Source organism: Protopterus annectens, chromosome 6.part1 (assembly GCF_019279795.1).
Source record: "Protopterus annectens isolate FY-2018-M chromosome 6.part1, PAN1.0, whole genome shotgun sequence".
In the NCBI taxonomy this organism is placed as follows: domain Eukaryota; kingdom Metazoa; phylum Chordata; order Ceratodontiformes; family Protopteridae; genus Protopterus; species Protopterus annectens.
In genome coordinates, this window is record NC_056738.1 from 73,786,475 (window position 1) to 73,813,321 (window position 26,847).

Here is a 26,847-nt window from a genome sequence, read left to right on the forward strand (position 1 = left end):
CCCTTTGGGGGGGGGGGACTTCCATTTTCTTATTTTGTTATTAACGTTTTATTACTTTCCACTTCAGGGTTTAATTCAGGCTGTGTTTGTTCATCCTTCTTGTAAAATAGTTTTTGGTGAAAAAAAAGAAGGATTCCTCTTTTCCTGATTATGTTCAAGATACTGAATCTTAACAGGAAGATGCAGGGATGGATATAGGGTTTTTTTCCTCTGATTTCTGATTCAAACTCAGAGGAGAGCTCAGTTCCTGATTTTTCCAGTTGGGGTTTTCTCTTTCTCTGAGACTTTTGCTAGAATGTGTAAGTGTTTTCAGTAGGAGAACACTTGGTCCCTCAGAAAATGCTATGAGTTGTTGAAGAAGGACTTTGCAGAACATACACCCATTCCTCCTATTATGTCTGGATTAGTGGATGTGTGTGCTACTGCTAATAATTTTCCTGACAGTTAGACAGCTGCCCCTAAGAAGGCAGATAAGATGTATAAAGTTCCTCAGTCTTTTACATTCTTGTACACTATTCCCAAAACTGACTCGGCAGCTATATCATTAGTTGATCCTACTGTTGATAAACAGTTAATTCCAATCTTAACCTTTCTGATAAGGATGGAAAAATTATTAGTAGTTGTGGGAGGAATGTATATATTGATGCAGCTTTGATTTTCAGAATTTGAAATATCAGGCTTCAGTGATAAAGTTTGTTTTGACAAATTATGAAAATATGAGGAATGTTTCGTCTGCAGTTTCTTCATGTGAGGAAAAATCTGCTTTAAATAACTTAGTTTCTTCTTTTGCATAGGTCACTACTTACTATTTACAGTGTGTGTATGACTCTGTTGATACTTCTTTCAGGGCCATGGCCACTGGTATTGTTTTGAGAAGGTTGCATGGCTGCATTCTCAGAACCTCCCAGATGATCTTAACTGTAAGATTTTAAACTCGCCCTTGGATAGAGATTGTGTTTGACCCCTCTTATGCAAAGGTGATCAAAAAGTGTGATGAAAGGGGCTAGCTGATCTAGGGAATCTCTAAGATTTTTCAGTCCTACAAGGGATTTTCTGTCTTCTCATCCAGTTTTGGCAAAAAGCAAGGTAAACAGTCTCAACAAAATACAGATAAACAGATGTTTAAGAAGAAATGACAAGGGTGTTCTGAAAAGAAGTCTCGAACATCCCAAAACCAAGGACAGTACATCATGTCTGAATGAGCATTTGAGACCTTGTGAACCACTTCCACCCTGGCCCCTTTTTTCTTCCAGAAAGTCTGAATCTCCATTTTTCTCTTTGTCAGTAAGTAGATGTTCTTTGTGTTTCACTGTTGCAGTCATCACAGTTGGGTTATCCTGCCAGGGGTAGCCGTCAGTCGGCCCAAATACTAGAGGCGTAGTATTTCTCCAGGACTGACGTCAGGTCATCAGTGGTATAAAATCAGGCAGCCGTCACCATTACATCAGTCTTTCTTGCCGAGGAGCCCGAAGCAGAAGCAGTTTGCACGAGTGCCGGTCGGCTGCTACCTGAGTTTTCATTTACGAATTGAAGTTGAAGTCTTCTAAAGCTAAGTACCCCGTTAGAGATCCTTTTTTCTTGCTCTAACCGATGTCAGAAAAAGTTAACAATTGTCTCGCCTGTGGAAAGCAAATATCACACCGAGACTTCCATTCTTACTGCGTCACCTGTTTAGGTCCAGACCATGATGTCCCTCGCTGTCACTTTTGTGTTTTGTTCAGTGCCAGAACTATACGTCGTTGGGCGCTTATTGTAGCTAAATATTTCACTCTCAGTCCTCGTGTTCCGATATGGTTTCAGTAAGCCATCCGACTACGAATCTTCCTTAAAAACGTAAGGATAAACACAGAGACAGACCGCACAGGTCCAAAACTGCCGACGATGCTTCTGTTAAGCTAGTCATCAGTTCTTCGGTCCTCAGTGAGGCACTTTCGCAGCGCCTGATGCCTGCTTCTGTGGATTCGCAGGCTGCTACCAAGACCTGTTCGTAGTCCGACATGCAGCGAGACTCTTCTTCAACTAAGGATCCTGCGGATGTCTCTATCTTAGATGATTCCGGAGCCGCTGAGCAGGCACCGGCTTCCAAGGAAGTTCTTCACACTACCGATACTCGACACAAACCGACGACTTCTTTCGCATCTTTAGTTCTTTCTAAAAACTACCAAGCTTCTAAGGCCCATGGTATGAACTACGCCTAAAAAACGATGACCCAAGCTCAGGCACCCGCTTCCATGCCTCAATCTCAAATGCTTAAAATGGAGGAAGACCTTATTATGCTTATTAGGGAAAGCCAGGCTACCTCTTCCAAAAGAAAAAGAGACTTGTCCCCATTAGTTGTATCTGAACAGGAGTCCGATGACTCTGAGGTTTCTGAATATGAAGACATGCAACCCCTCTCTGCTTATGAGGATTCTGATGCAGAAGAATCCATTCCTTCTGCATCTCCTCACAAGGATTTTTCATTTGGTGAAACCCTACATACTTTAATGGAGCATTTCCAATGGGAATGTCAAGACTATCCTTAGTCAAAAAAGAGACTCAGGGAATTCTTAGATCTACCACAGCACTGACCTTTAGCCATTCCTCCTGTCCTGGATGTTTTGGGTGATGTTTTTATGGAATCCAGTTTGACTCCTGACTCCCTTCCTCCTGCGGCCAGGAAACCTGACAGGTACTACAGAGTCCCTGACTCTCTCAAATTCCTTTTTAAAAATCCTACTGCTGACCCAGAGGTCATCTCCCAAGGACCTAAAGGAATTAAAGCAATCTCAGCTAAGAATCCCACCCCCTCAGACAGGGATTCCCGAGCTTTAGACAGATGGGGTAAAAAAGTATACACCTCTGCAACTCTTGCTATTAGAGCACTAAATTGTCAGTTCCACGTGCTGAAATAGCAGCATACCATGGAACTCGTCAAACAAAAAATATCTTCCTTTCCTGCTTGTGCAAAAAGTAAAGAATTACAAGAGATTATGCATTCTGCAAGCCAAGTTACTAAGCACACCTTGCAATGTGGCTTTGACGCCCTAGAAGCATCTTGCAGGGTAGCAGTCTCTAGTTCTGTCCTTAGAAGGCATGCTTGGCTTAAGGAACAGACCTTGCCAGACCATGTCAAATCAAAATTATTGGACACATCATTGAACAAAGACAATTTGTTTTACACCAAGGCAGAAGAGGTCTTAAAAAAGATGGAAGAAAAAGCTAAATCTATGCAGAAAGTTAAAGACCTTTTACAAGTCCAGCCTCCGAGGTTTAGTAGCATTGCCCCTCCAAGCACTGGCCCTTTCTGGCCCCCTCCAGGCCAGCTCAGCTAAGACCCAGGGAAGCAGATCCCCCAGACTGCAGCCCCAGGGAATGCAGAGATCTAAGCAGGGGAGTTCCTCCTCTTCATAAACAGGGAGTGCTAAGCCACACCCTTGTGGTAAGAACTTACAATGACTTTACACCTCCACCTCTTACCTCTGCCCACCTGCTTGTGCCCCTAGGAGGAAAATTCTCCTTCCATGTAAACAACAGGGCCTCTTTTACCACCGACCAATGGGTCCTCAACATAGTGTCCCAGGGATACAAATTTTATTTGCACACACTGCCAACGCCAAAAGGGTTCCCATATCTTCTTCCAAACCAGTGGGCAGAGGCCAAAATGAGGGCAATACAACATATTCCTGCAGACCAGATAGGCCAAGGTTTCTATTCCAGACTCTTCCTGGTACCCAGAAAAGAGGGCACCTGTTGCCCAATCTTTGATCTATCCATTCTAAACACCTTTCTGGTGATACCAAAATTCAAAATGCTCACCCTCCAGCAGCTTTTTCCTATTCTTTCCAAGGATGCTTGGTTAGCCACCCTAGACCTAAAAGAGGCCTACCTACACATCCCAATCAGGGAACCTTGCAGGAAATATCTATGTTTCAGGGCAGGATCTATGCACTTTCAGTTCTCTGCGCTTCCCTTTGGCTTATCCACTGCTCCCAGAATTTTCACAAAATGCCTGGCTCCAGCTATTGCTTTTTGCAGACAAAGAAATATTCATATTTTCCCCTACTTAGACAATTGCCTGATTCAGGCAGACAGTCAGGAAAAGCTGTTACAGTACCTGACCTTTGTAAAGGACCTATTGACCTTCCTGAGGTATACTATCAACGAAAATAAATAAAAGCTAGTCCCCACACAAGAAATTGTATTCCTGGGAGCAAGCCCGGACACAGCATCCCAGATGGCATTCCTTACTCCAGAAAAACAAGCCTACCTGACAGGCTACTTTTCTCATCTAGCCACCAGAACCCAGTTATCCACAAGGAAAATCCTGCAAGCTGTAGGGTTCATGGCCTCCTGAATTCTACATGCCAGACTGCATATGAGGAAACTACAGTGGTGCCTAAAAAGCCTTTGGTGTCAACACTCTCAAGACCTGGAAACTATCATACCTATGATAACCCTGTCTAAGGAAAGATTTTCTTTGGTTGGCAGCAGCATGCAACCACAACAAGGGACTTCCCTTCTCACAACTCCACGCCGCCCAGACCCTCACCACAGACACATCAGACTATGCCTGGGGAGCACACCTGGACAGCAGGTGCATTCAGCGCCATTGCAGCCCAAATCCAATACACCTGCACATCAACCAAAAAGATATGCTAGCTGTTCAGCATGCCCTGACAGCTTTCAGACCCCCTACTCTCCCTGGGGCCTCTAGTGATCAAAACAGACAACACCACAGTGATGTGGTATATCAACAAGCAGGGAGAGACTCACTCTTATCCTCTCTGCAGGCTTGCCATGACCCTTTGGCACACAGCCTCAGCCATGCTAATACGCCTGTTAGCTCAATTCCTGGCAGGCTCCCTAAACTCTCTTGCAGACAACTTAAGCAGAAACCTGCAAGACCCACACTAGTGGCAGCTAGACCACAGAACCTTCAACCTTGTAACCCAGAAATGGGGCACCCCGAAGGTAGACCTCTTTGCCTCCCACTCCAATCATCAGCTCAGCAAATTCTGCACCAGGGAACCTCACAGCAAGGCCTGGAAAGTGGATGCTCTATCCTTCCAATGGGTAAAACCTATCAATCTATGCATTTCCCCCTCTACCACTCATTTCAAGGGTACTGCTCAAAATAAGGGAGGAAAAACCAAGAGCAATCTTGATTGCCCCAGACTGGCCATGCCAGCACTGGTACCCACTGCTGCACAGCCTGTCACCCCCTGCCACCATGGCACTTACCTCAGATCCCAACACTCCTGACCCAGAACAATGGAGAATTCATGCATCCACAATTACAGGCCCTGAACCTGGCAGCCTGGATTATTCCCTGACCACTCCTCCAGTTGCTGGCCTAAGCAAACAAGTCCTGGATGTTATACGTCAGGCCAGACGCCCCAGCACTAGAAAATCCTATGCTGACAAGTGGAAAAGGTTTTGCACCTGGATCCAGACTAAGGAAGCCGAAACAGCACAGCCCTCCCTACCTCTCATCTTGGTTTACCTAGCAGACCTACTGCACAGGGGTCTATCCTTCTCTTCTATAAAAATTCATGCCTCTGCCATCTCTGCTCAGTACAGCACAGAGCCACCTCTCTTCTCACACTCTCTCATCAGACAGTTCCGAAGAGGGGCTAACAACTTAAGGCCACCCAGAAGAGCTCCTACCCCAGCTTGGAACCTCAACTTTGTGTTGGAAAAGCTCATCCTACCCCCCCCCCCCTTTGAGCCTGCAGCTTCAGCAGAGTTAAAATTCCTCTCTTGGAAAACAGCCTTGCTTCTGGCCATTGCTTCAGCTAGAAGAGTTTCAGAGCTACAAGCACTCATGGCTGTAGAGCCCTTTATCATTTTCCATGCTGACAGGGTCTCCCTCAGGACTAACCAATCCTTCATATCTAAAGTGGTGCCCAGTGTGGCTCTCAACCAATCCATTCATTTGCCCACCTTTTTCCCTAACCCATAAAACAAGGGGGAAAGGATTCTGCAGTCTGTAGATGTGCACAGACAGCTCAGATTCTATCTGGATAGCACTAAATCTTTTAGAAAAACTGACCAATTGCTAGTCAGCTTCGCAGCAGGGGGAGAGGGCAAGGCCATATCCAAACAAACTGTCTCTAAATGGATAGCACACTGCATCCATTTCTGCTACAAACAGCACGGGAAACCACCTCCAAAGGGGGTCAGGACGCATTCCACCAGGACAACCTCCACCTCTGCAGCTTTTCTTAGGGGGATCCCCACCAGGGACATCCTGGAGGCTGCAACATGCTTCACCAAGCATTACCACCTGCCTATCTTTCCCAAATCCAGGGCAGGCTTTGCCATTGCAGTCTTGCAGGGCATCCTAGCCAGCCCCCTGTCTTCTTGACTGCCTCCATCCTTTTCTTCAGCTTTGGGAATCAACCCAAGTGTTACGACTGCAGCAGTGAAACACGAAGAACATAGTACAGTTGTGTACACTTACCATAAATGTAGATGGTGGAGTGTATTCACTGTTGCAGTCCTGGTTTTCCACCCTCCATCCCACTTGTGTGTGTCTCTCTCTCTTTCCTTCTCTACTTACAGGGAATTTTTGGTATTTACTTTCTACTGGTGGTGGTCTTCCACCATAACCTAGATCCCTATTTGGGGGCTCCTGACAGTTGGGGCAAGAAAAACTGATGTAATGGCGTTTGCTGCCTGATTTTATACCACTGACATCCTGACATCAGTCCTGGAGCGACAGCAGCCGACACAGAAATACTAAGCCTCTGGTATTCAGGCCGACTGAGGGCTAACCCTGGCAGGATAACCCAAGTGTGACGACTGCAACAGTGAATAGACTCGAACATCTACATTTATGGTAAGTGTACACAGCTGTCCTTTTTAGACAAATGCATGCTGAAAGTCATTCATCAATGTTACAGATGGCAGTGGGAGGAAATTCCTCCTTTCCAGGGGGTCATTCCTCATCCTCCAGATCAGCTTGTCTGTTTTTACCAGTTCTTCATCACATGCTGTCCCTAGGAATGATAGACCCAGATGTTCATCGTGCATACAGCTGCAGTAATCACAGATGGGTTCTCTGCCGTCAGGCGGTCCCTCGGTCGGCCGAATTCCAAAGTCTTGGTCTGGCGTCGGTTGTCGTCGCTTTCTCTTCTGACAATAGTGAGGCCAGAGTATATAAGACACAGCCGACGCCATGTTCTTCAGTCTTTTTTGCCGAGCGGTGCCCAAAACAGAAGCAGTTCGCAAGTGCCGGTCGGCCAGCTCCTGAATTACGAATATTTTGGAATCCGAAGTCTTCATTAAAGCTAAGTACCCCGTTGGGGAAACTTTTCTTGCCTCAGACCGATGTCAGAAAAAGTTAATAATTGTATTTCTTGTGGGAAGCAAATACCGCATAAGGATTTCCATTCCCGCTGCATACCTTGTTTGGGCCCAGACCACGACATCTCGGGCTGTCGCTTTTGCGCTACCTTCAATAAACGCACTATTAAGCATCGGGCGGAGTTCGCCCAGCACTACTTTGGTAAAGCTTTTGATTATAAAATGTCGTCGGACACTCCGACTACCGTTTTGACCAAAAAACGCAAGGAAAAGGACCGACACGCGAGGCCCGCGGTCCCCGCCGACACCACGCCAAAACAGGCTACACGTGGTCCGGTTCTCAGCGAGATGCCTTTGCAGTCCCTGACTACCGACGACACTTCTTTGGCGGTGTCCTCTGTACCTGAGACCGCTGGGTCCTCGGCCCTTTCCCAGACTACAACCGAAGCCTCTGCTAATGTTGAGCCTACTAATGTGGACAGGTCCACCTCCACCCATGGTGTATTTAGGCCCTCATCTTCTTTTTCAATTAAGGCCTTTACTAAATCCAAAGCAGCCAGGCAGCCCATGAGGCCTGTTGTACAGGGCCCATCTCCAGGTCCCATGCCTAAAAAACAGATGCTTAGAATGGCTGAGGATTTAAATACTCTTATCAGAGGTTCTCAACCCCCTCCAGACAAGAGACCCAGAGTGGAGGAAGATTCTCCCTCTTCTGATCAGGGATCCATTTTATCAGAACATTCTGATGCAGAGGAACACTCTTACTCTCCTTTTGAGGATTCGGATGCAGAACAGTCCATTCCCTCTGTATCCCTCCTGAGGATTTTTCCTTTGGGGAAACCTTACACACCTTGAGGGAACACTTCCATTGGGAAGGCCAAGACTTTTCAGATTCCAAGAAAAGACTTAGGGAATTTCTTTTGTTACCTCAACACAGACCTCTGGCTATACCCCCTGTTTTGGACATACTGGATGATGTCTATTCGGAGGCTTGTCTTAACCCGGATTCTCTGCCTCCTGCGCCAGTCAAACCTGATAGGTATTACAGAGTACCCAGCTCTCACCAATTTCTCTTCAAAAGCCATAATGCTGACTTGAAACCATTTCACAAGGCCCCAAGGGATTGAAGGCCTCCACTGCCAAAAATCCACTTCCTGCAGAAAGAGAATCAAGATCTTTGGAAAGGTGGGGGAAAAAGGTTTATACCTCGGCCACCCTAGCCATGAGGGCTTTAAATTGTCAGTTTCATATGCTGAAATATCAACAGTTCCTGTTATCACAATTGAGGAACAAAATGTCTCAACCTGAACAACAAGATTTAAAGGAGTTACAGGATATGATGCATAGTGCAGAACAAGTGGGTAAACACACCTTACAATGTGGTTATGATGCCCTAGAGGCCTCAAGTAGAGCGGCAGCTACAGGATCAGTCATTCGCAGACATGCCTGGCTTAGGGAACAAAATTTACCTGATCATGTGAAAGCTAAACTTCTAGATGCTCCTTTACAAAAGGATGTGCTGTTTGGTACTAATGCTGAGGAGATACTACGGAAAATGGAAGAAAAAGCCAAATCTATGCAAACTGTCAAAGCTTTCTTACAGGTCCAACCACCACGTTTTAGCAGAAATTGGCCTTCAAAAAACTGGTCCTTTCCAGCCACTGACAAGCCCCAAAGAGGTAGATACAGACGCACAAGGGGCAGAGGGCAATCACAAGGATCATATAGAGGCCGACAATGGCAAACTCCAGCACCTAGAGGTGGCAAAGACAGTGCACAACAATACAGGAAGCAAACCCAATGACTCCCTCATTTCCATGCCAAGCATGTCTCAGCTGGCAGCACCTTTGGGAGGAAAACTAGCACTATTTGCAAGCAATTGGCATATTGTCACAACAGACAAATGGATCCTGGACATTATAAACAGAGGCTACAAATTTCAATTTCACACTCTTCCAAAAATGAGAGGCATGCCAAACCTGCCACACAATCAAAGGGCAGAGGCACAACTGCAAATTTCAAAACTCATAAGCATGCGAGCTATTCAAGAGGTTCCTACTCACCAACAAGGTCAAGGTTTTTATTCAAGACTTTTCCTGGTACCAAGGAAAGGAACCGACTGGAGACCCATTTTGGACTTATCCACCCTAAACACATTTCTAATCGTACCAAAATTCAAGATGCTCACATTGCAGCAGCTTCTTCCCATGCTGGGCAAGGAGTTCTGGCTGGTAACATTGGACCTCAAGGAGGCATACCTGCATGTCCCAATCAGACAAAGCTGCAGAAGATACCTCAGATTTCTTGCAGGTTCAATCCACTATCAATTCTCTGCATTGCCCTTTGGCTTATCTACTGCGCCCAGAGTATTCACAAAGTGCCTGGCATCAGTGATTGCCTACTGCAGACTTCAAGGGATACAAATTTACACTTATCTGGACGACTGCCTGATCCAAGCAGACAGCAAGAACATACTTCTGGAACATCTGGCATATGTGACATGGTTACTGCTTTCTCTGGGATATACAATCAACAAAGAGAAATCAAGGCTAACACCATCCCAGAAAATAACTTTCCTGGGTGCCAACTTGGACACAAACACCCAGATGGCCTACCTTACACCAGAAAAACAAGGGCAACTATCTCAGTACTTCAAAATACTAGCAAAAAGTACCAGGCTTACTGCAAGGAAAATCCTGCAGGCTCTGGGATTCATGGCATCTTGCATTCTATTAACCCCATTTGCAAAGCTGCATATGAGGAAACTTCAATGGTACCTAAAAAACCTATGGTCTCAACACAGTCACAGTTTGGAAACAATAATACCAATAATTCCATGTTTGCAAAAGGAATTTCTATGGTGGGCCCAAGCATGTCAAGCAAACAAAGGCCTCCCATTCTGCAAGCCTCAAGCAAAACAAGTCATAACCACAGGCGCCTCAGACTACGCCTGGGCGCACATGACGAACATGTGCATTCAGGGCAAATGGTCCCAAAAGAAAAGCACCTTCACATCAATCAAAAGAAATGCTAGCAGTAATAAATGCAATTACAGCTTTCAAGGACTTCCTGCATCCAGGACAATTACTGATAAGAACAGACAACACCACGGTAATGTGGTACATAAACAAACAAGGAGGAACACATTCATACCCCTTGTGCAGACTAGCCATGACTCTTTGGAACTTGGCTCTGGAAAGACAAATCGAACTTCAAGCACAGTACTTGCCAGGATTGGAAAACACACTGGCAGACAATCTAAGCAGAAAAATGACAGATCCACACGAATGGAAGTTACATCCTCAGGTGTTTGCAGAAATAATCCAAGCATGGGGGAGGCCAGACATAGATCTTTTTGCCTCCCACAGGAATCATCAATTGGAAAAGTTTTGTTCAAAGACCTTTCACCCAAAGGTCTGGAGAGTGGACGCCCTTTCATTCAGTTGGACAGCATGGACAGTTTACGCATTCCCACCTCTGCCTCTTCTGCCCAAGGTGCTTTTGAAAGCAAGAACAGACAAACCGAAGATGATACTGATTGCTCCAGATTGGCCAAGGCAACACTGGTACCCACTCCTGAGGAGCCTAACACATACTCCTCCCTGGTCCCTGCCTCTAATGCCTCTTCTGCTGACTCAGCACAGCTACAAAACTCTTCACAGTCAGCTGAAAACACTCAATCTCGCTGCATGGAAAATTCCTTAACACCACAACAGAACCTACTCTCCAAGGAGGTACAGGATGTCATTTTGGAGGCCAGAAGGCCAGCTACTAGAAAAGCTTACTCCGCAAAATGGAAGCGGTTTTGCTCTTGAAATGAGAAAAAAGGCCAGGACCATAGAAAACTGAACTTGCCTCAGGTATTACAGTACCTAGCGGAGCTATTCAACAGTGGACTTTCTTTTTCTTCCATAAAAATCCATGCCTCAGCCATCTCTGCAGAATTCAACACGGATCCTCCTTTATTTTCTCACCCACTCTTACGACAGTTCCTCAGAGGGGCTAAGAATATAAGACCACCAAGGAAACAACCAATACCAGCCTGGGATCTTAATTACATACTAGAAAAATTAACATTGCCTCCTTTTGAACCAGCTGCCTCAACAGATTTGCAATATTTGTCCTGGAAGACAGCCTTCCTTCTGGCCATCACTTCAGCTCGTAGGGTTTCTGAACTTCAGGCCCTCATGGCGGTGCAGCTCTTTCTCATTTTCCATCAGGACAGGATTTCCCTTCGTACCAACCCATTATTTATGCCTAAAGTGGTATCCAGGGTTGCTTTAAATCAAGCCATACACCTACCCACCTTTTACCCCAATCCTCAAAACAAAGGGGAAAGGCTGCTACACTCCTTAGACATCCATAGGCAGCTTCATTATTATTTGGACAGAACAAAGTCCTTCAGGAAATCAGAACAACTCTTTGTGTCCTATGCTGTAGGGGCTCAAGGGAAGCCAGTTACAAAACAGACTATTTCAAAGTGGATAGGCCACTGCATACGGTTTTGTTACTCCTATCATGGCAAATCTGTTCCTGCAGGTATCAGATCACACTCCACCAGAGCCACAGCTACCTCTACAGCCTTCCTCAGAGGAGTTCCTACCAAAGATATTTTGGAGGCAGCCACTTGGAGTTCTGTACATACCTTCACAAAACACTACCATCTGCCTTTATATTCCAGAACAAGAGCAGGCTTTGCCACTGCTGTTTTTGCAGGGCATTCTGACTCAACCCAGTTCCTCCTAGTACCTACCACCCAGTGCATAGCTTTGGGATTCTACCCATCTGTGATTACTGCAGCTGTATGCACGATGAACATAGTACAGTTTTGTACCTACCATAAATGTAGATGTTCGAGTGCTAATACAGCTGCAGTACAGGTTTCCCTCCCTCCTTCCCCACTTGGTAAAGGCATGAGACCTAGCAACCTCTTCTTACTACCTGACTGGGTTATCCGGCTATGTTTTATTTGCTTGCTACCACTGATTTTGGATTATATTGCATTGCTTGTATATGTATATAAGCACTATTTAGGTATTGCCTTCCTTCTGGGGGCACCTGACATCTGGGGCAAGAAAGACTGAAGAACATGGCGTCGGCTGTGTCTTATATACTCTGGCCTCACTGACGTCAGAAGAGAAAGCGGCGACAACCGACGCCGGACCAAGACTTTGGAATTCGGCCGACCGAGGGACCGCCTGACGGCAGAGAACCCATCTGTGATTACTGCAGCTGTATTAGCACTCGAACATCTACATTTATGGTAGGTACAAAACTGTACTTTCCTCATTCCCAGGTGGGGAAGGTTTTCATTCAAGGATGTTTCTAGTGCCAGTAGCAGAACATTGTGGGAGACAATTCTATATCTTTGCTAAATGTGTTTGTGATAGAGCCCAAATTCAAAATGATGTCATTTTGCAACCTGTTACTCTTCTTCCACTTTCAAATTTCCTGGCAATACTAGACTAAAAGATGCCCATCTTTTCATCTAGATGTCAGACATTTCTTAAAGTTTTGTGTACCTGGATCATATTGTCCATTCTCTGCCTTACTTTGGACTATCCAGTGTACTGAGTGTGTTCACAAATTGTCTAACTCCAGTTATAGTTCATTGCAGGCTACAGGGTATCCACATTTTCCATGTTTAAACAACTTGCTTTTCTTTGCAGAGTCTTTTCAAAGTCTTGGTTGAGAGATCAAATTGGGATTTCAAGAGAACATACAAATGTCTTCCGTGACTCCTTCCCATAGGATTGTGTTCCTAGAAGTCAATTAGATGCCCCATTTCTAAGAGCTTTTCTTCCAAAGGAAAATAGAACTTTTTCTTGTTCTGTTTCTAAGGTTTTCCACTCAGACTTCAGTCACTGCAAAGGAATATCAGGATTTAGGATCTTATGGCATCTATGATTCTCGTGATACCCCTAACAAGACTCCACATGAGAAAGATACAGTAGTGTCCGAAATCTCTTTGGTCCCAACATCACTACCTTTTATCTTTTGAAATGTCAGTTCTGGTGTTTGTCAGAAGAGAAATCTTTTGGTAGAGACAGCAGATATCTTTAAGTCCAGGTCTCCCCTTCTCCCTTCCCGCTCCAAAGCAGTCAGTAACCATAGACACTTCACTCTTTGCTTGGAAAGCAGTTTCATGCGGGATAGTGCTGGGGAAGTGGGACTCCAAGGACAGACAGAAACATATAAATATCACGAAGATGCTAGCCCTGATCAAGGCACTTAGCTCACTGAACAATCTTTGGTCCCTGGGACTTTTTCAAGTGGTTACAGAGAGTACCACAGTGATGTGGTACATAGCAAGCATGGGGAATCCAAGCTGTACCCTGTTTGCAGACTGGACATGTTAGCTTGGGATATAGCTTCACAGCACAATCTCACAATACAAGTATCCTACATTCCATCAGAGCAACATTGTGTGGCAGAGAAGCTAAGCTGGACCCGGGGAGACCCTCATGAATGTATACTAAATCAGTGGGTCATCCAAGATTTGATCCATCTGTGTGGAGTTCCTCAAGTAGACCTCTTTGCCTCCTCCCTGAACAACACTCAATACGGCAAGGGAGACAGATGCATTTTTCTTTCCTTGGATGGAGATGTTTCTGCATGCTTTTCCAGCCTTTCCACTAATGTCCAATGTACTTCTTAAGATTTAGAAAGAGTCTAGTAAGGTCATTGTTGTGAGTCCCTTTCTGGCACAGGTAACCTTTGTTCTCCATTCTTCAGGAATTGGTCAGGGGCAATTACCTCAAGATTTCCCACAGACTGGGTCTACTCTAACAAAAACAGGAGTGTTTGATAGACTGCGACATCAGTCAACTTCAGTTGACTGCCTGGATGTTAGGGGTTTTAATTCCTTTTAGGCATCTGTTTACTAAGGAAGTGCAGCAGATACTAATGGAGGTAAGACAGGCTACTACTAGAAAATTATGTATTAGCAAATGGAAAAGGTTTTCTAGTCAGTGTCAGCATCATAACTAGTGCCCATTCAGGGCTAGTTGTTCACTGGTTCAGCAATATTTATGTCAGTTAATATCCTATGACCTTTCTAATTCCTCTATCAAGGTTCGTTTGCTGGCCATTTCAGCATATCTGCCCATGGATTCTCCTCTTTCCTTACAGTTTTATGTCAAAATGTTCTTGAAAGGGATTTTGCATAAGAACAGTTTTACTGATTGCTTTGACCTCTGCAACAAGGGTATCTTGAGTCACAAGCTCTTAATAGTGAGTCAACCCTATCTCATTTTCCATAGGGACAGGATTTCTTTGAGCCTAATCCTTCTTTTATGTCTAAATTCATATCCGAGTTTAATTTAAGCCAAACTGTCCATCTCCCCAGTTTCTTACCTAAACCTAAAAATGAAGGAGAAAGGATACTTCATACCTTGGATTTCCACAGACAGTTTTGGTATTGTCTTGATAGAACTACATTTTTCAGATCAATTGTTCATTTATTGTGAAGGGAAGTAGAAGGGACAACTTCTGTTAAAGCAGACTTTTTCCAAATGGTTGTCTAATGCTATTATTACCTTTTGTTATACTCACCATAACAAAATTATTCCAGGAAGGGAGAAGGCTCAATCTATCAGGACATTGGCTTCATCTGTGCCTTTTGGAAAGGGTTGGATTTTAGAAATATTCTCGAAACTGCTGTTTGGTACGCTGTGCATAGATTTATAAAGCACTGTAAGCTTGATTTCTTCTCTAGGTCCAGATCAAGGTTTGCTAGAGCATTCCCCAGGGCCTCCTGGACTCTTCTTCTACCTCTCAAATATAGTCAGCTAAGGTAGTCTACCCATATAGCTAAGGCTACTGCAGCAGTGATCAGTATGATTAACATAGTACAGTTGTGTTAGTAAAACTTGCCATAACAGTAGATGTTTGAATGATCACTGTTACACTAACTGCTCCCTCCCTCCACCCCCTTGTTTTTGGTGTGTTTTTTATGCCAGGGTGTGGACATTTATTTTTTGTTGCTCCCAGCACTGTCCTCTTATGACTCGGCCTCCTTCTGTCTGCTGGCAGGAAAGCTCTGAAGGGCTTTTGTATATATTTATAAATTATCATGTATGACATAGGCAGTCATACATCTGTATAAGTGAAGACAAGCCATATTGACATAATTTTAGTTGTAAACATTGTATATCACTTATAATGTATCCAGTCCTATTAAACCTTGTTCCTCCTCTGCTTTTTCATTTGGTGAATTCACAATTCACATTTTTTTCCATGTAATTTACTCCTACCCTTTTCTAAATGTCCCAATTCCAGTTGTTGTATCTTTGCTACTATATTCACTACTTCTAGTACAGTTAGTATAGTTAGTATAAACTTTGGATTATAGATTTGTAGGTTCAAAGAAGGTTACTAGGCTAATGCGCCTAGAGCCTTTACAAGCCTAACCATATTAGTCCTGAGTTGCCTCAGTTGTCAGTGGTTAGGTGAGTGAAGTTCACAGAGGTAGGGGTCTGTAGTAGTAAATAATGCCTTCCTTTGTCCAGGAGGGACATGGGTGCCACCGCAGGAGTGAATTTGCAGTCACCCATCCTTTGATCTAGGTTGCGTTTGAAGATGGTCGGTGAGGGGCTCTGTTTCATGTGAAATGGAAGCTTGTTCCAGAGAAGTGGCAGTCTGTGAGATTTCCATTTTCTAGTAATTGTTTTTTGGCAGCCACCATAATTATAATCAGCAAAGCTTTACTATGTCTAGTCAATTCTGAATCCGTACATACCTCTCAAGCTTTTAGCACTAGAAATTTGGACAAAGACTAAAATAATGGGGGGGGGACAAAGGACCAAAAATAGGGACAGATTTTAAATATTGTTATAAACTTGGAAAATGGCTAGAATAATAGGATTTGTCTTAGCATGCATTTTCTGAAGGATATGAAGTGTGAAACTCAAATGTATGTCATTATTTACTGACTTTAATCTTTAGTGATTTTTCCAGAAAAACACAAATTTTACAAGGAACAGTGCAAAAATATGAGGCAAAACTCTGAACAGTTGGGATGTATGATTCCATATCATAGCTCAAAAAAAAATCAGTATCTCTGACAGAATGGTCTGCAAGGGATCTTTAAAGTTTGTCAACTCATTACACTCCCAGAAAATATGTTCCTGTTTGCCTCTTTATTCCCTATCACACCTCCAACATTTGCTGTCTACATGAGGAAAAAAATCTTTGGAGTCTACTTAGGGTATAAACATATATATGCAAACACTCCTAAGCAAAGATTCTACATCTTCTAGACTGTTGTGTATTTGGGAGACATACATATATCTCCCCATTGTTTCTTTTTGAATTGCTTATCCAGTTTCAATTCCCAATCCTTTCTAACCTCCTCCGATTTATTCTTATAGGTGGCATGCAATATTTAGTATGCTGTACTAATTATTCATTTTTTAACAGCAGCTTCTGTTCTAGATTCTACTAAAAACACTACCAGTGCTGGTCTTTCACTTAGGATCCTCCTTTTTCTTTCTCTTTGCGTATAGAAAGCTCTGAAGTGCTTTGAGCCCAAACTTGTCTTTTAGCCAGCTCTGTACAAGCTGCCTAACAGTTTTGTGATCATGGAAGGTGTCCTGAAGCTTTGGAAGCTGAACAGTTGTTATATCCATGGCAGGATGTAACCCATATAGCTACGGCTATACTACTGTTGTGGTATGATTTATTTACAAAGCTGTACTTTCTTTAGGGTGTTAGTCATATAAGGTTTGCCCTTGTTACTGAAGTGCAATAGATCATATGAAAGCATTCCATAGTCATAAATCATTTCTTTCTGTATTGTGTGAACTCTGAATCCTTTTAAGCTACCTTTTCACCCTAAGCCATGTATTAAACAGTTTTGCCTTAGCTGAGTATATAGTGTCAAAAAATTACACAAGGGGAAAATTCACAAAATTCCTGTTTTTACCTTTTTTTCATACAACTTAAATTCAATTTTGTGACAGCCTACTTAAATCCTCAAGTGGTATGTGTTAGAAATCATTTGTCCCAGCTGTCACTGTAATCACATTATAACCATATTTCTTATTAAGTAATCTGTTAAACATATTAGATTGTTTGACCAGCATCACTCCAGGTAGACATGTCACTGTAATTTCATTCTTATTTGAAGATAAAAATCTAACTTAATGATTCATGTGGGAATCCCCAATGACTAAAAACTTTCTTATGCTGGCTGACACTTTTAGTTGTATCATTATTGAGGGTCATTCCAACATTTACTTCCTCATTTAGCTTTTCAATAGTTTTGTTTACCTCAGTGTTTAATAGTTTTCTCTTTTTCTTATCATTGAATTGACCTAGCGTTTTCTTTTTTACCTTTCTCTCTTTACTTTGTTCTGTCTGTATATAGTATAGAATTTATTTCACTGTTCACCCTATTGTGAATAACGTGTTGTAGTTGTGCCATGTCTCCTTTTGTGTGTGTTTGAACAGTATCTTCAGTTTCTAGGTCAAGTTTAGTTAAAAGTGAATGCCAGTAAAAATAGATGAAACCATATTAGGTTGCATTATGTTCTGTATTCTTAATCTGTAGCATTATTTCTTGTATTGTGAAAAAAAATCAAAGGAAGTGAGGTGCGTAAGATTCTATTTTACAGTGGTTTTGTGTTTAATTGATTTTTGTCCCCCATGAAGGCAGAAGCTGAAGTGCTTGTGCAGTAATTGAAAGTTAATTTCAGTTTCTTGTCTTCATGTAATTTTGTGCGTTTGTATACATAACCAGCAACCTAAGCAAAAACTCTAGCAGGCAGCCAAATGAACCCCAACAAGCAAAAGTCAATCCAGTAAAAGAAAAAGCTAGGAGTCCAACCATAAAATATTTTAATGATACAGCTTTTGAATCCACAAGATTCTTTCTCAACACAACATAAAAACAATGTTAGTTTAAATATAAAATGCCAGCCAATCGTACGTGAAGTCCAGTCATCTGACCAGTAATTAAAATGCATTGCATAAATAATACTACCTAAAACATAGTCTAAAAAGCATTTTAAGGCATATTAAAATATATATATTAAGACAGAGAACTTGTAACACATGCAAAATATATAAATAATGTAATATAAAATATGTAGTATAAAAAAACATATAAAAGAGCATGTAAAAACTACAGAAGACATATAAGGAAATTCCATGCTTCTTCTTAAGTAATGGTTTTATGCTATCCTTCCTATTTAGACCTGGAAACTTGTCGGCTCTAAAGAAATGTATCTGTTTGTACTCAGTCATGTCAGTATCATTTACAATATCATCCCCTCTTTTTTGCTTATAAATTCTTTGTAAAACCTTAAATTTAAAAGAATGTTAAGTACCAAACTGTATAATGTGCTCACTGAGAGCATTAGTCTCTGTCTGCGAATCTCAGACATACGAGAACCAACTCTTTCTTTAAATTTTTGGTTAGTTTTACCTATGTAAAAACATTCATATCTTACGCAGTTCACAAAGTATACCACATTTTCTATAAATTCCTTATCTAAACTAATATACTGGCAATAAATACAATTATGGCAGGGGACAGTTACCTGTTTGCTAAAAGGAAAAGTCTTATGAGAATCAAATACTTGATCTTTTTAACAAAGTCTTTGTTTTAAGTTTCTTTTGTTTTTATAAATAAAATGTGGTTCCATGTTAATAATTTCACTAATATTTGAGTCAGATTTCAAAATAACCCATTTTGTACTATCTGTGTAACAGTTTGTGTGCCTGTTTTACTTTGTGATGTATCCCATGCAATTTTCTTTTATTGTATACTTAACCACTTTTGGTAGTTTGCAATTTACAAATGCAGAAACTAGGAGATCCTTCTGAAAAGAAGACTGCATGGAAAGTATTCTTTTCTAGGTTGTTGAGTTTTAACATGAGGCTGCTGAACATGAGGTATTAAATTTTTGTGCTATGTTCTTTATATTCATTTTGTAAAGAATCTTAGTCTGTAGTGGCCGTGTTTTAAGAAGTATTTTACAAAAGTAATACATCAAAGTCCAGGTTACATTTTCATATATACTGTTTTGTATAATTTATTTTCAAAAAATCTGAAATGAGAATGCCAGTACAGTACACTGGCTGTCTTGTAGCCTGATGCCGATTGGGTAATATGTATACAAAGTCCTTTACAACAGTGCATGTGTCTAAGCAAATAATGGTGATAGATGTCTGTTTTTCTATATATTTTTATTACTTTCTAGTAATTTTTGCTAAAATGTTTGCCATGTCCCTTTTTTCTCCTTTTAGAGCTCAAGACGATCTTCTGCCTTCCAACGAGAGGTAGATTTGAATATAATGCCCTTCTTTTTTGACAAATGACAAGGTCTAAACTAAAACTTTGCTCCAGAAGTCATATTTGCATCTGAATTCAGTTGTGCACCTTTTACTGAGGTCAAAGTACTCCTTATGAACTTGTTCGTCATATTTTGTGGCTGATATTTAGATTAAATTAATTTAGATACTTTTCCAAATAATAATAGTAGTAGTAGTAGTAACAATAATAATACCAAGTATGTCAACTTGTCATTTGTCAGGGTGTTGTTTTAGACAAGGCTATTGTTTTATTAACAGTCCGTATTAAAATCTCCTCTAAGTTTATGTTCTTGTGGTGCCACAGATTAATATCATTTGAACACTCTAACTTTCTGATTCATCACTGCAGGCTTGATTCCTTTTTGTGTATAAATAATAAAACTGATTTATCATATTGCTGATGCTGAAGTAACACCATGAATTAATGGCATATATAAGGTTTATAATTAACTGATACTTTGAGTAATTGTTTTGGTACTGTACCTGGTCGTTGCTGTCATAATTATGTGACTTTTTAACAAAGATATATTGATGTTGAATAGCGCATTTAGATTATTTTTAATTCTCAAATGGTAAAAATGTGATGTGAAGTTGTTAAATCTCACCGTTTATTCTCACTGATGGGTTCGGAGCCGATCCTCAGCTCCGACACGGCAGACAGCAAAGCTCAAGGTTTACTAGTAGCTCGAGACCAAGCCCCTTATCCCACAATGCACTGCTGGAATTACCTCAGATCTAGTTTGCCGCGGCAAGAGAGATCTCGGTGATCCAGCTAGCTCGGACCATTTGTGATAAAAAACAGCAAGTTTTGTTAAAAAAAACTTTCTTTTTTGTTTTAGAGTTTTTCATAAGATAGTTGTGTGTTAGTGTTTGAAAATTAGATAATAGAATCTATAGTTTTGGATAGTTATTGCCCTGTTGGCATAGTTGTTTTGTGTGGGCCTTTAGCCCTATTTAGACTTATTAATCTTTTTCTAATAGTTAGGGTTTTTCTCTGTGGGCCTCTTTAGTCCTGTATTTGTAATCTATATTTAATTGTTATAGATAGTGCCCGGATTGGGCTTAGTTGCTTTGTGGGTCTAAGTAAGGACTTTACTGTCTTAGTCTTTGCAGTATCCTGGTTTGTTTTACTTAGCTATGTTGGATGACAAGGAAAAATCCCATCCTAAATCGGGATTCAAAGAATGCCCAGATTGTGGGCAGAAAATGTCCGTCACTGATGGACACATTCAATGTGTCTACTGTCTGGGGCCTAAACACCTCCAAGACACTTGCAGCATTTGCCATTCCTTTTCTTCAAGAGCTAATAGACAGGGGTTTACTACAGCATTCCTTTTCTGAGGTGTTGAGTAGCCATGAGGTTACTAGCACGTCCTCCAAATCCACAAAATCTTCAGATCTTAAAGTGGCAAAAAAAGCAAAAACTTCAGATGGAGGGTCATCGGTTACACAGACCTCGGAACCAAGTGTACTTTTGATTCGGAGCCAGCTCTCAGTTTTGGAGCCGGTCTCTGAAGTTCCCTCTTCTCCTCTGCTTCAGTCAGCACCTTCAGTGCATTCATCTACGTCCTCAGTCAGCCTTTCAGATTTGGACATGGATCAGCTAGTGCAGAAGCTTTTACAGGCACCAGGACTTGCCAAATTGTTGTCGGCCCCGACCAGCTCGTCGATGCCGAAGAACATGGAACCGGATTTGTCTACTACTCCTCCTCCGAGCCTTACTGGACTCTCAGAGCCGAAGGAAACTGAACCGATAATTGTCAAACCCTTGGAGCCGATACCCACACCTGTGTTATCGGCTCCATCTACTTGGATGTCCTCGGCACCGACGCTCTCCCATCGGGTCCGGGGAGGATAGTCGAACCGATTTGTCAGTGCCGACTCTTACTCTTGGGGCTTTGGCTCGGATGAGCTCGGCTCCTACCTCGGGCTCAGAGTCCATGGTTGCGGTGCGGAAGGATCGAACGGTACTCTTGGGTCCATCTACTCCTTCTCGTCAGAGCCATGGTGCCTAAGATGCTATGAGGAGAGTTTTGTCTCCAAAGACAACGTCAGCATTGGTTCGGCCTCCCCTCTTCCCTCAAGCTCCTGTGTCTGCTTCTTCATCTACTGGTCCCCCTAAGTGTAGAGACTTTGAGCCTCAAGTACCCCCACAGGTCGTCCCCTGCTCTTCTGAGACCTCCCCAGATCTCCCCACTGAGGAGGTGCCCAGGAAGAGACTGTGCAAGAGGAGGCACTTAGACTCCCCACAGGAGTCTTTGACATCTGACACGGACATGGATGAGTCAGAAGGGTCCCCTCGATCCCCCTCTGAGGATATCTCCTTTGCAGAGATACTAGAGATCCTTAGTTAGAGAGGTGATTGGCAGTCCAAGACCCCTACCGAGGACGAGTTCATGCTTTTGAAGGCTTTTGGGTCTCAACCTTCCACTTCTTGGGTGTCTCCGCCTTACGACGAGCTCATGGAACTGATCTTTCGTAAGGCGTGGGAGTCACCGGAGGCCATGGAATCTGTTCCTCGTAAGCCCAATAAATTCATGTCTGCCCCAGTGGACAAGCCATTTTTGACAAAGGGAGTGCCTGTTGATGCCATGGTGGTAGCTGCAGCCAACAAAAAGGAAGTGTCTGAGACATCCACATCTATCCATCCTCCTAACAGAGATTCTGGGGTCATGGATAGATATGGGAAAGGCATGTTTAGTTCAGCGACTTTTTCTCTGCGATCACTGAACTACTTAACCCATTTTACGAGACTACAAAGAGATCTCCTGAAAGAGCTAGGAAATACTCTCCAGGGTACGGTAGCTGCAGGGGTGACCGACAAAGTCAAAGCCCAGCTCGCTACCCTAAACTCAGTGGTAAACTCATCCATGTGTCTCATATCCTATGCAGCTGATGATTCGAGTAGAGCCGCTAGTTCAGGCATTGCTCTTCGAAGAGAAGCCTGGATGCATCTCTGTTCCTTTGCAGAACCCTTTAAGTCTTTCTTTATCAACACCCCATTCAATGGCTCATCACTGTTTGGGCCTAAAGTAAAGGAAACTTTAACCAGGTGTGAGCAGGAAGGCAAGACCTTATCTGCCGTTGGAGTCCGTTTTTCTACCTCTACTGAGCCCCACCCCAAGGGCCCTAGGGGAGGGAAAATGTGGTTCTGAAAAGCACAGGGAACCTTTCAGGACACACGTGGAGAAATCCCCTCTAGAGGCAGAGGAGGGGGTTATAGCGGAAGACGCCACCCCCGCGGCAGAGGTAGTCCACAGCAACAGGGTGACAGGGGTCAGTTCTCCTGTCAAACCTACCAGCGCCCCTGAAAGTGGGCCCAACTGTTCGGCTCTGGAGGCAGTCAGGGGTCGCCTGTCTTTGAACCCAGAAGCCTGGCTAAACATAACATCAGATACATGGGTACAAAGCATCATTTCCATAGGATATTTCATACGACCTCAGCAGACTCAACCAGTTCGTAAAGAAAGAGAAGTTCTGAATGGTCACGCTTCAGTCCATTCTTCCCTTCCTAGGGAAAGGCAATTGGGTGTGCTCCATAGATCTCAGGGACGCATGCTATCACATAAAGATGAACAGACGCTCCAGAGATCATCTGCGTTTCCGGCTGGGAGCCAATCATTACCAGTTTCGAGCCCTGCCCTTTGGTCTCACTACAGCCCCCAGAGTGTTCACCAAATGTATGGCAGTGGTCACGGCTCACCTGAGACATCTAGGATTCCAGGTATTTCCATACCTAGACGATTGGCTCCTCACTGCTACCACCAGGCATCAATTGACTCAGGCAGCAAAATACACTCTGACACTCTGCCATCAATTAGGCATTACAATCAACTTTGAAAAGTCTGCCTCATCGCCATCGCAGCATACTGTTTTTATAGGAGCAGAGTTAGATACCTCAACTACCACTCTATGTCTTCCTATCGAAAGAGTCTCACTTCTCCGCCAACACGTCAGCTCACTGGTGTCAAAGAACAAAGCTACAGCAGCAGAGGTATTGAAGGTGCTAGGTTTGATGGCGGCAGCAATCCTGGCTATTCCACTCGCAAGGATGCATATGCAAATTCTTCAGTGGCTCCCCTTTGCTCAGTGGTCGTACCAGAAACTACTGATGCACCACATGATTCTCATCATGGATTCTTGCAAGACAGACCTTCGGTGGTAGTTGACGTCTCTTCATGTCACAATCGGAAGACCCTTTGTTCTCCCCCCGCAGTAGCCACTGTGACCACGGACGTTTCCCAGATAGGGTGGGGGGGGGGCATTTTCAGGGAAAGACTGCCCAAGGCACATAGACAGATCAAGAATCACATCTGCACATCGATGTTCTAGAGTTGAGAGCGGTAGTTCTGGCATTGCATTACTTTCAGGACTCTCTTCCTCTAGAAACTATTGCAATTCAGACGGACAACATGTCAGTAGTCTGGTACTTGTACAAGCAAGGCGGAACCAAGTCTTACCCCCCTTTGTCAAGAAGCCCTCAGGGTCTGGCAATGGGCTGTCTCGTCCCAGCGTTTTCTGTTAGCAACACATATCCCGGGGAAATCCAACGTGATAGCGGACAAGCTAAACAGGGCGATATTGCTCCCTCACGAGTGGTCTCTCAAACAACAGGCTGCGGAGTTGATTTTCCACAAATGGGGCCAGCCTTGCTGCGACCTCTTTGCCAGCCACATCAATTCAAAATTCAGAAACTACTTTTCCCTAATACCACCTCCCAGTCATCCCCCGAGAGATGCATTTTTACACGTTTGGCCCCCGGGTCTCCTTTATGCATTTCCACCCTTCCCATTGATACCCCGATTTTTACAGAAAGCAAAATCGCTGGGAAGGACTGTTATTCTCATAGCCCCCTACTGGCCTCGACAGATTTGGTTCCCATTTCTCCACCATCATCTGTTGGAAGATCCATGGATCCTGGACCCAGTTCCGGACCTTCTGACGCACCTGTCAGGGGACCTCCATCCTTCACTGCAGTCCCTGAAACTGACTGCTTGGCTAATCCACTTCCCCTAATTGCCAGACTTCATTCAATTTCAGAAGATACAAGACAAATTATCTTGTCTTCTCACAAGCCATCTACCAGGAAATTATATGGCAGTAAATGGAAAAGGTTCTCAATTTGGGCCAACAGACAGAAAACTGACCCTTTCCGAGCTCCGCTATCATCTATTTTAGAATTCTTGATAAAGATTTTTAAGGAAGGGGCAGCAGCTGCTACAGTTAGAGTCCAGTTAGCTGCCATCTCAAATTTTCATCTTGGGTTTGGTGGCTCAAATGTTATGGGCCATAAATTATCTAAGACTTTTCTTAAAGGTGTTCTTCACATGAGACCTCCTATCAAAATTCCCTATTCTCCCTGGAATTTAAACTTTATGCTGTCTCAAATTATTCTTCTCCCTTTTGAACCAGCATCTTCTTGTGATCTCAAACATTTATCCTGGAAAACTATTTTTCTTGTGGCCATTACTTCTGCCCACAGAGTGTCAGAACTTCAAGCATTATCTGTCAGACCACCGTACATGATTTTCCATGCTGATAGAGTATCTCTCAGAACAAACCCCTCATTTTTACCTAAGGTCTGTTCTGAATCAAATATCAATCAGGTCATTGAGCTGCCAGTCTTTTTTTCCCAACCACTCTAGCAAATTGGAATACATGCTGCACAAACTTGATGTACACAGACAGCTCAGATTTTATCTTGACAGAACTAAGGATATTAGAAAATCAGATCAATTTTTTTGTATCCTTCTCAGAAGCCAGAAAAGGCAATCCAGTGGCTAAAACAACCTTATCTAAATGGTTATCCGATTGTATATCTTTTATGAGAATGCGAGCATGCCATTAACACACAAACCTAAGGCTCATTCTACCAGAGCCATCTCTACGTCTTCTGCTTTTCAAGCTAAATTGCCCCTTGACAATATTTGCGCTGCAGCCACTTGGTCTAAGCCTCATACCTTTATCACGCATTACAAAGTAGATAAGGCTTCAAGGGACAGGTCTTCCTTTGGTTCCACGGTACTAATGAACATACTTCCATGAGCCACCCAAGATTGAGGGTGCTAGGGACGCTACCCATCAGTGAGATAAAACAGCGAGATTTAACAACTTCACATAAAGAAGTTATGTACTTACCAAAACGTCCCATGTGAGTTGTTTATCTTGCCTTTATTCTCGCATCCCTCCCTCCTTCCCCTCCTGGCTGACTGTTGTCTTAGAGGCTAGTACCATCCTGGTTATCCAATATTTCATCTTCCCCTTCGGGAAGTGTTATTGGTAGAAATAAATAAAAGGGTATATGTGTGTGTATATATATATATATATATATATATATATATATATATATATATATATACTGTTACTCGCAAACAAGATCTGAGGTAATTCCAGTAGTGCATTGTGGGATAAGGGGCTTGGCCTCGAGCTACTGGCAAACCTTGAGCTTTGCTATCGGCCGTAACGGAGCCGAGGATCGGCTCCGAACCCATCAGTGAAAATAAAGGCGAGATAAACAACTCACATGGAACGTTATGGTAAGTACATAACTTCTTTTTTTATCACTGTCATACGTAGTAGTTGTTATTTCAAACTTTGTTTTCTCGAGATTGTGAAAAGCATACTGAGGTTTCCCTCACTGCTGACCTATATTTTGATCTTGATTTTGCCATCAACTTGTCAACCTGCATTTTTGCCTGCTGAAAACAGTGTTGATTGTAGCTAATCATTAGCTTGTGATATTTGCCTCTTGCTTGCATAATGTCTTTTGAATGCATTTTTGAATGGAATGTTTTGCTTTTTTTGAACTTGGTACCTTCTTATGTAATGTATGTGAAAAAGGCTCCAGAAAGATGTGACATCTTTAGAAGGTGGTTATGCAACTATGGGAAATAGCGTTGGCACCAAGCTTTTATTTAATGGCCATTCTTCTACCCAAACAGTGTGCTGGCAGATCATTTAAGCTGCTCAGTATACCAAAATCTTGAGTGCTCGTAGGAAATAAATTAAAAGAGCTGATTACACCTGAAAGTTGAATTTTTTTTATTTTGTTTTTAACAGTGTTAAATGTTTCATATGAAATGTTAGATATTTTTCTTGTATGTTGTTTGTTAGCACATTGTTAGTATATTGAGCAGATGATTTGTTTTTATGGGCATGTTATTAACAAACTGTACTTATATGCTCACTTAATTGCACATCAGTGTTTCAGCTTCTCCCCTCCTGTGCTGGAGCTGGATC

General features: G+C 42.8%; 1 protein-coding gene across 4 annotated transcripts in view; it reads left to right on the plus strand.

Annotated features, from left to right (window-relative positions):
• Positions 1-26,847, plus strand: part of UBR3 (ubiquitin protein ligase E3 component n-recognin 3) — a 4,226,407-nt gene that overhangs the window by 2,303,861 nt on the left and 1,895,699 nt on the right. For 2 of the 4 annotated variants that reach the window (XM_044075499.1, XM_044075501.1), the window contains exon 23: positions 19,543-19,575. The exons of the other annotated variants lie outside the window; for them this stretch is intronic. In XM_044075499.1, coding sequence (XP_043931434.1) covers positions 19,543-19,575 — 33 coding nt within the window. The remainder of the gene's footprint in view (positions 1-19,542; positions 19,576-26,847) is intronic. 4 annotated transcript variants of the gene reach the window in all.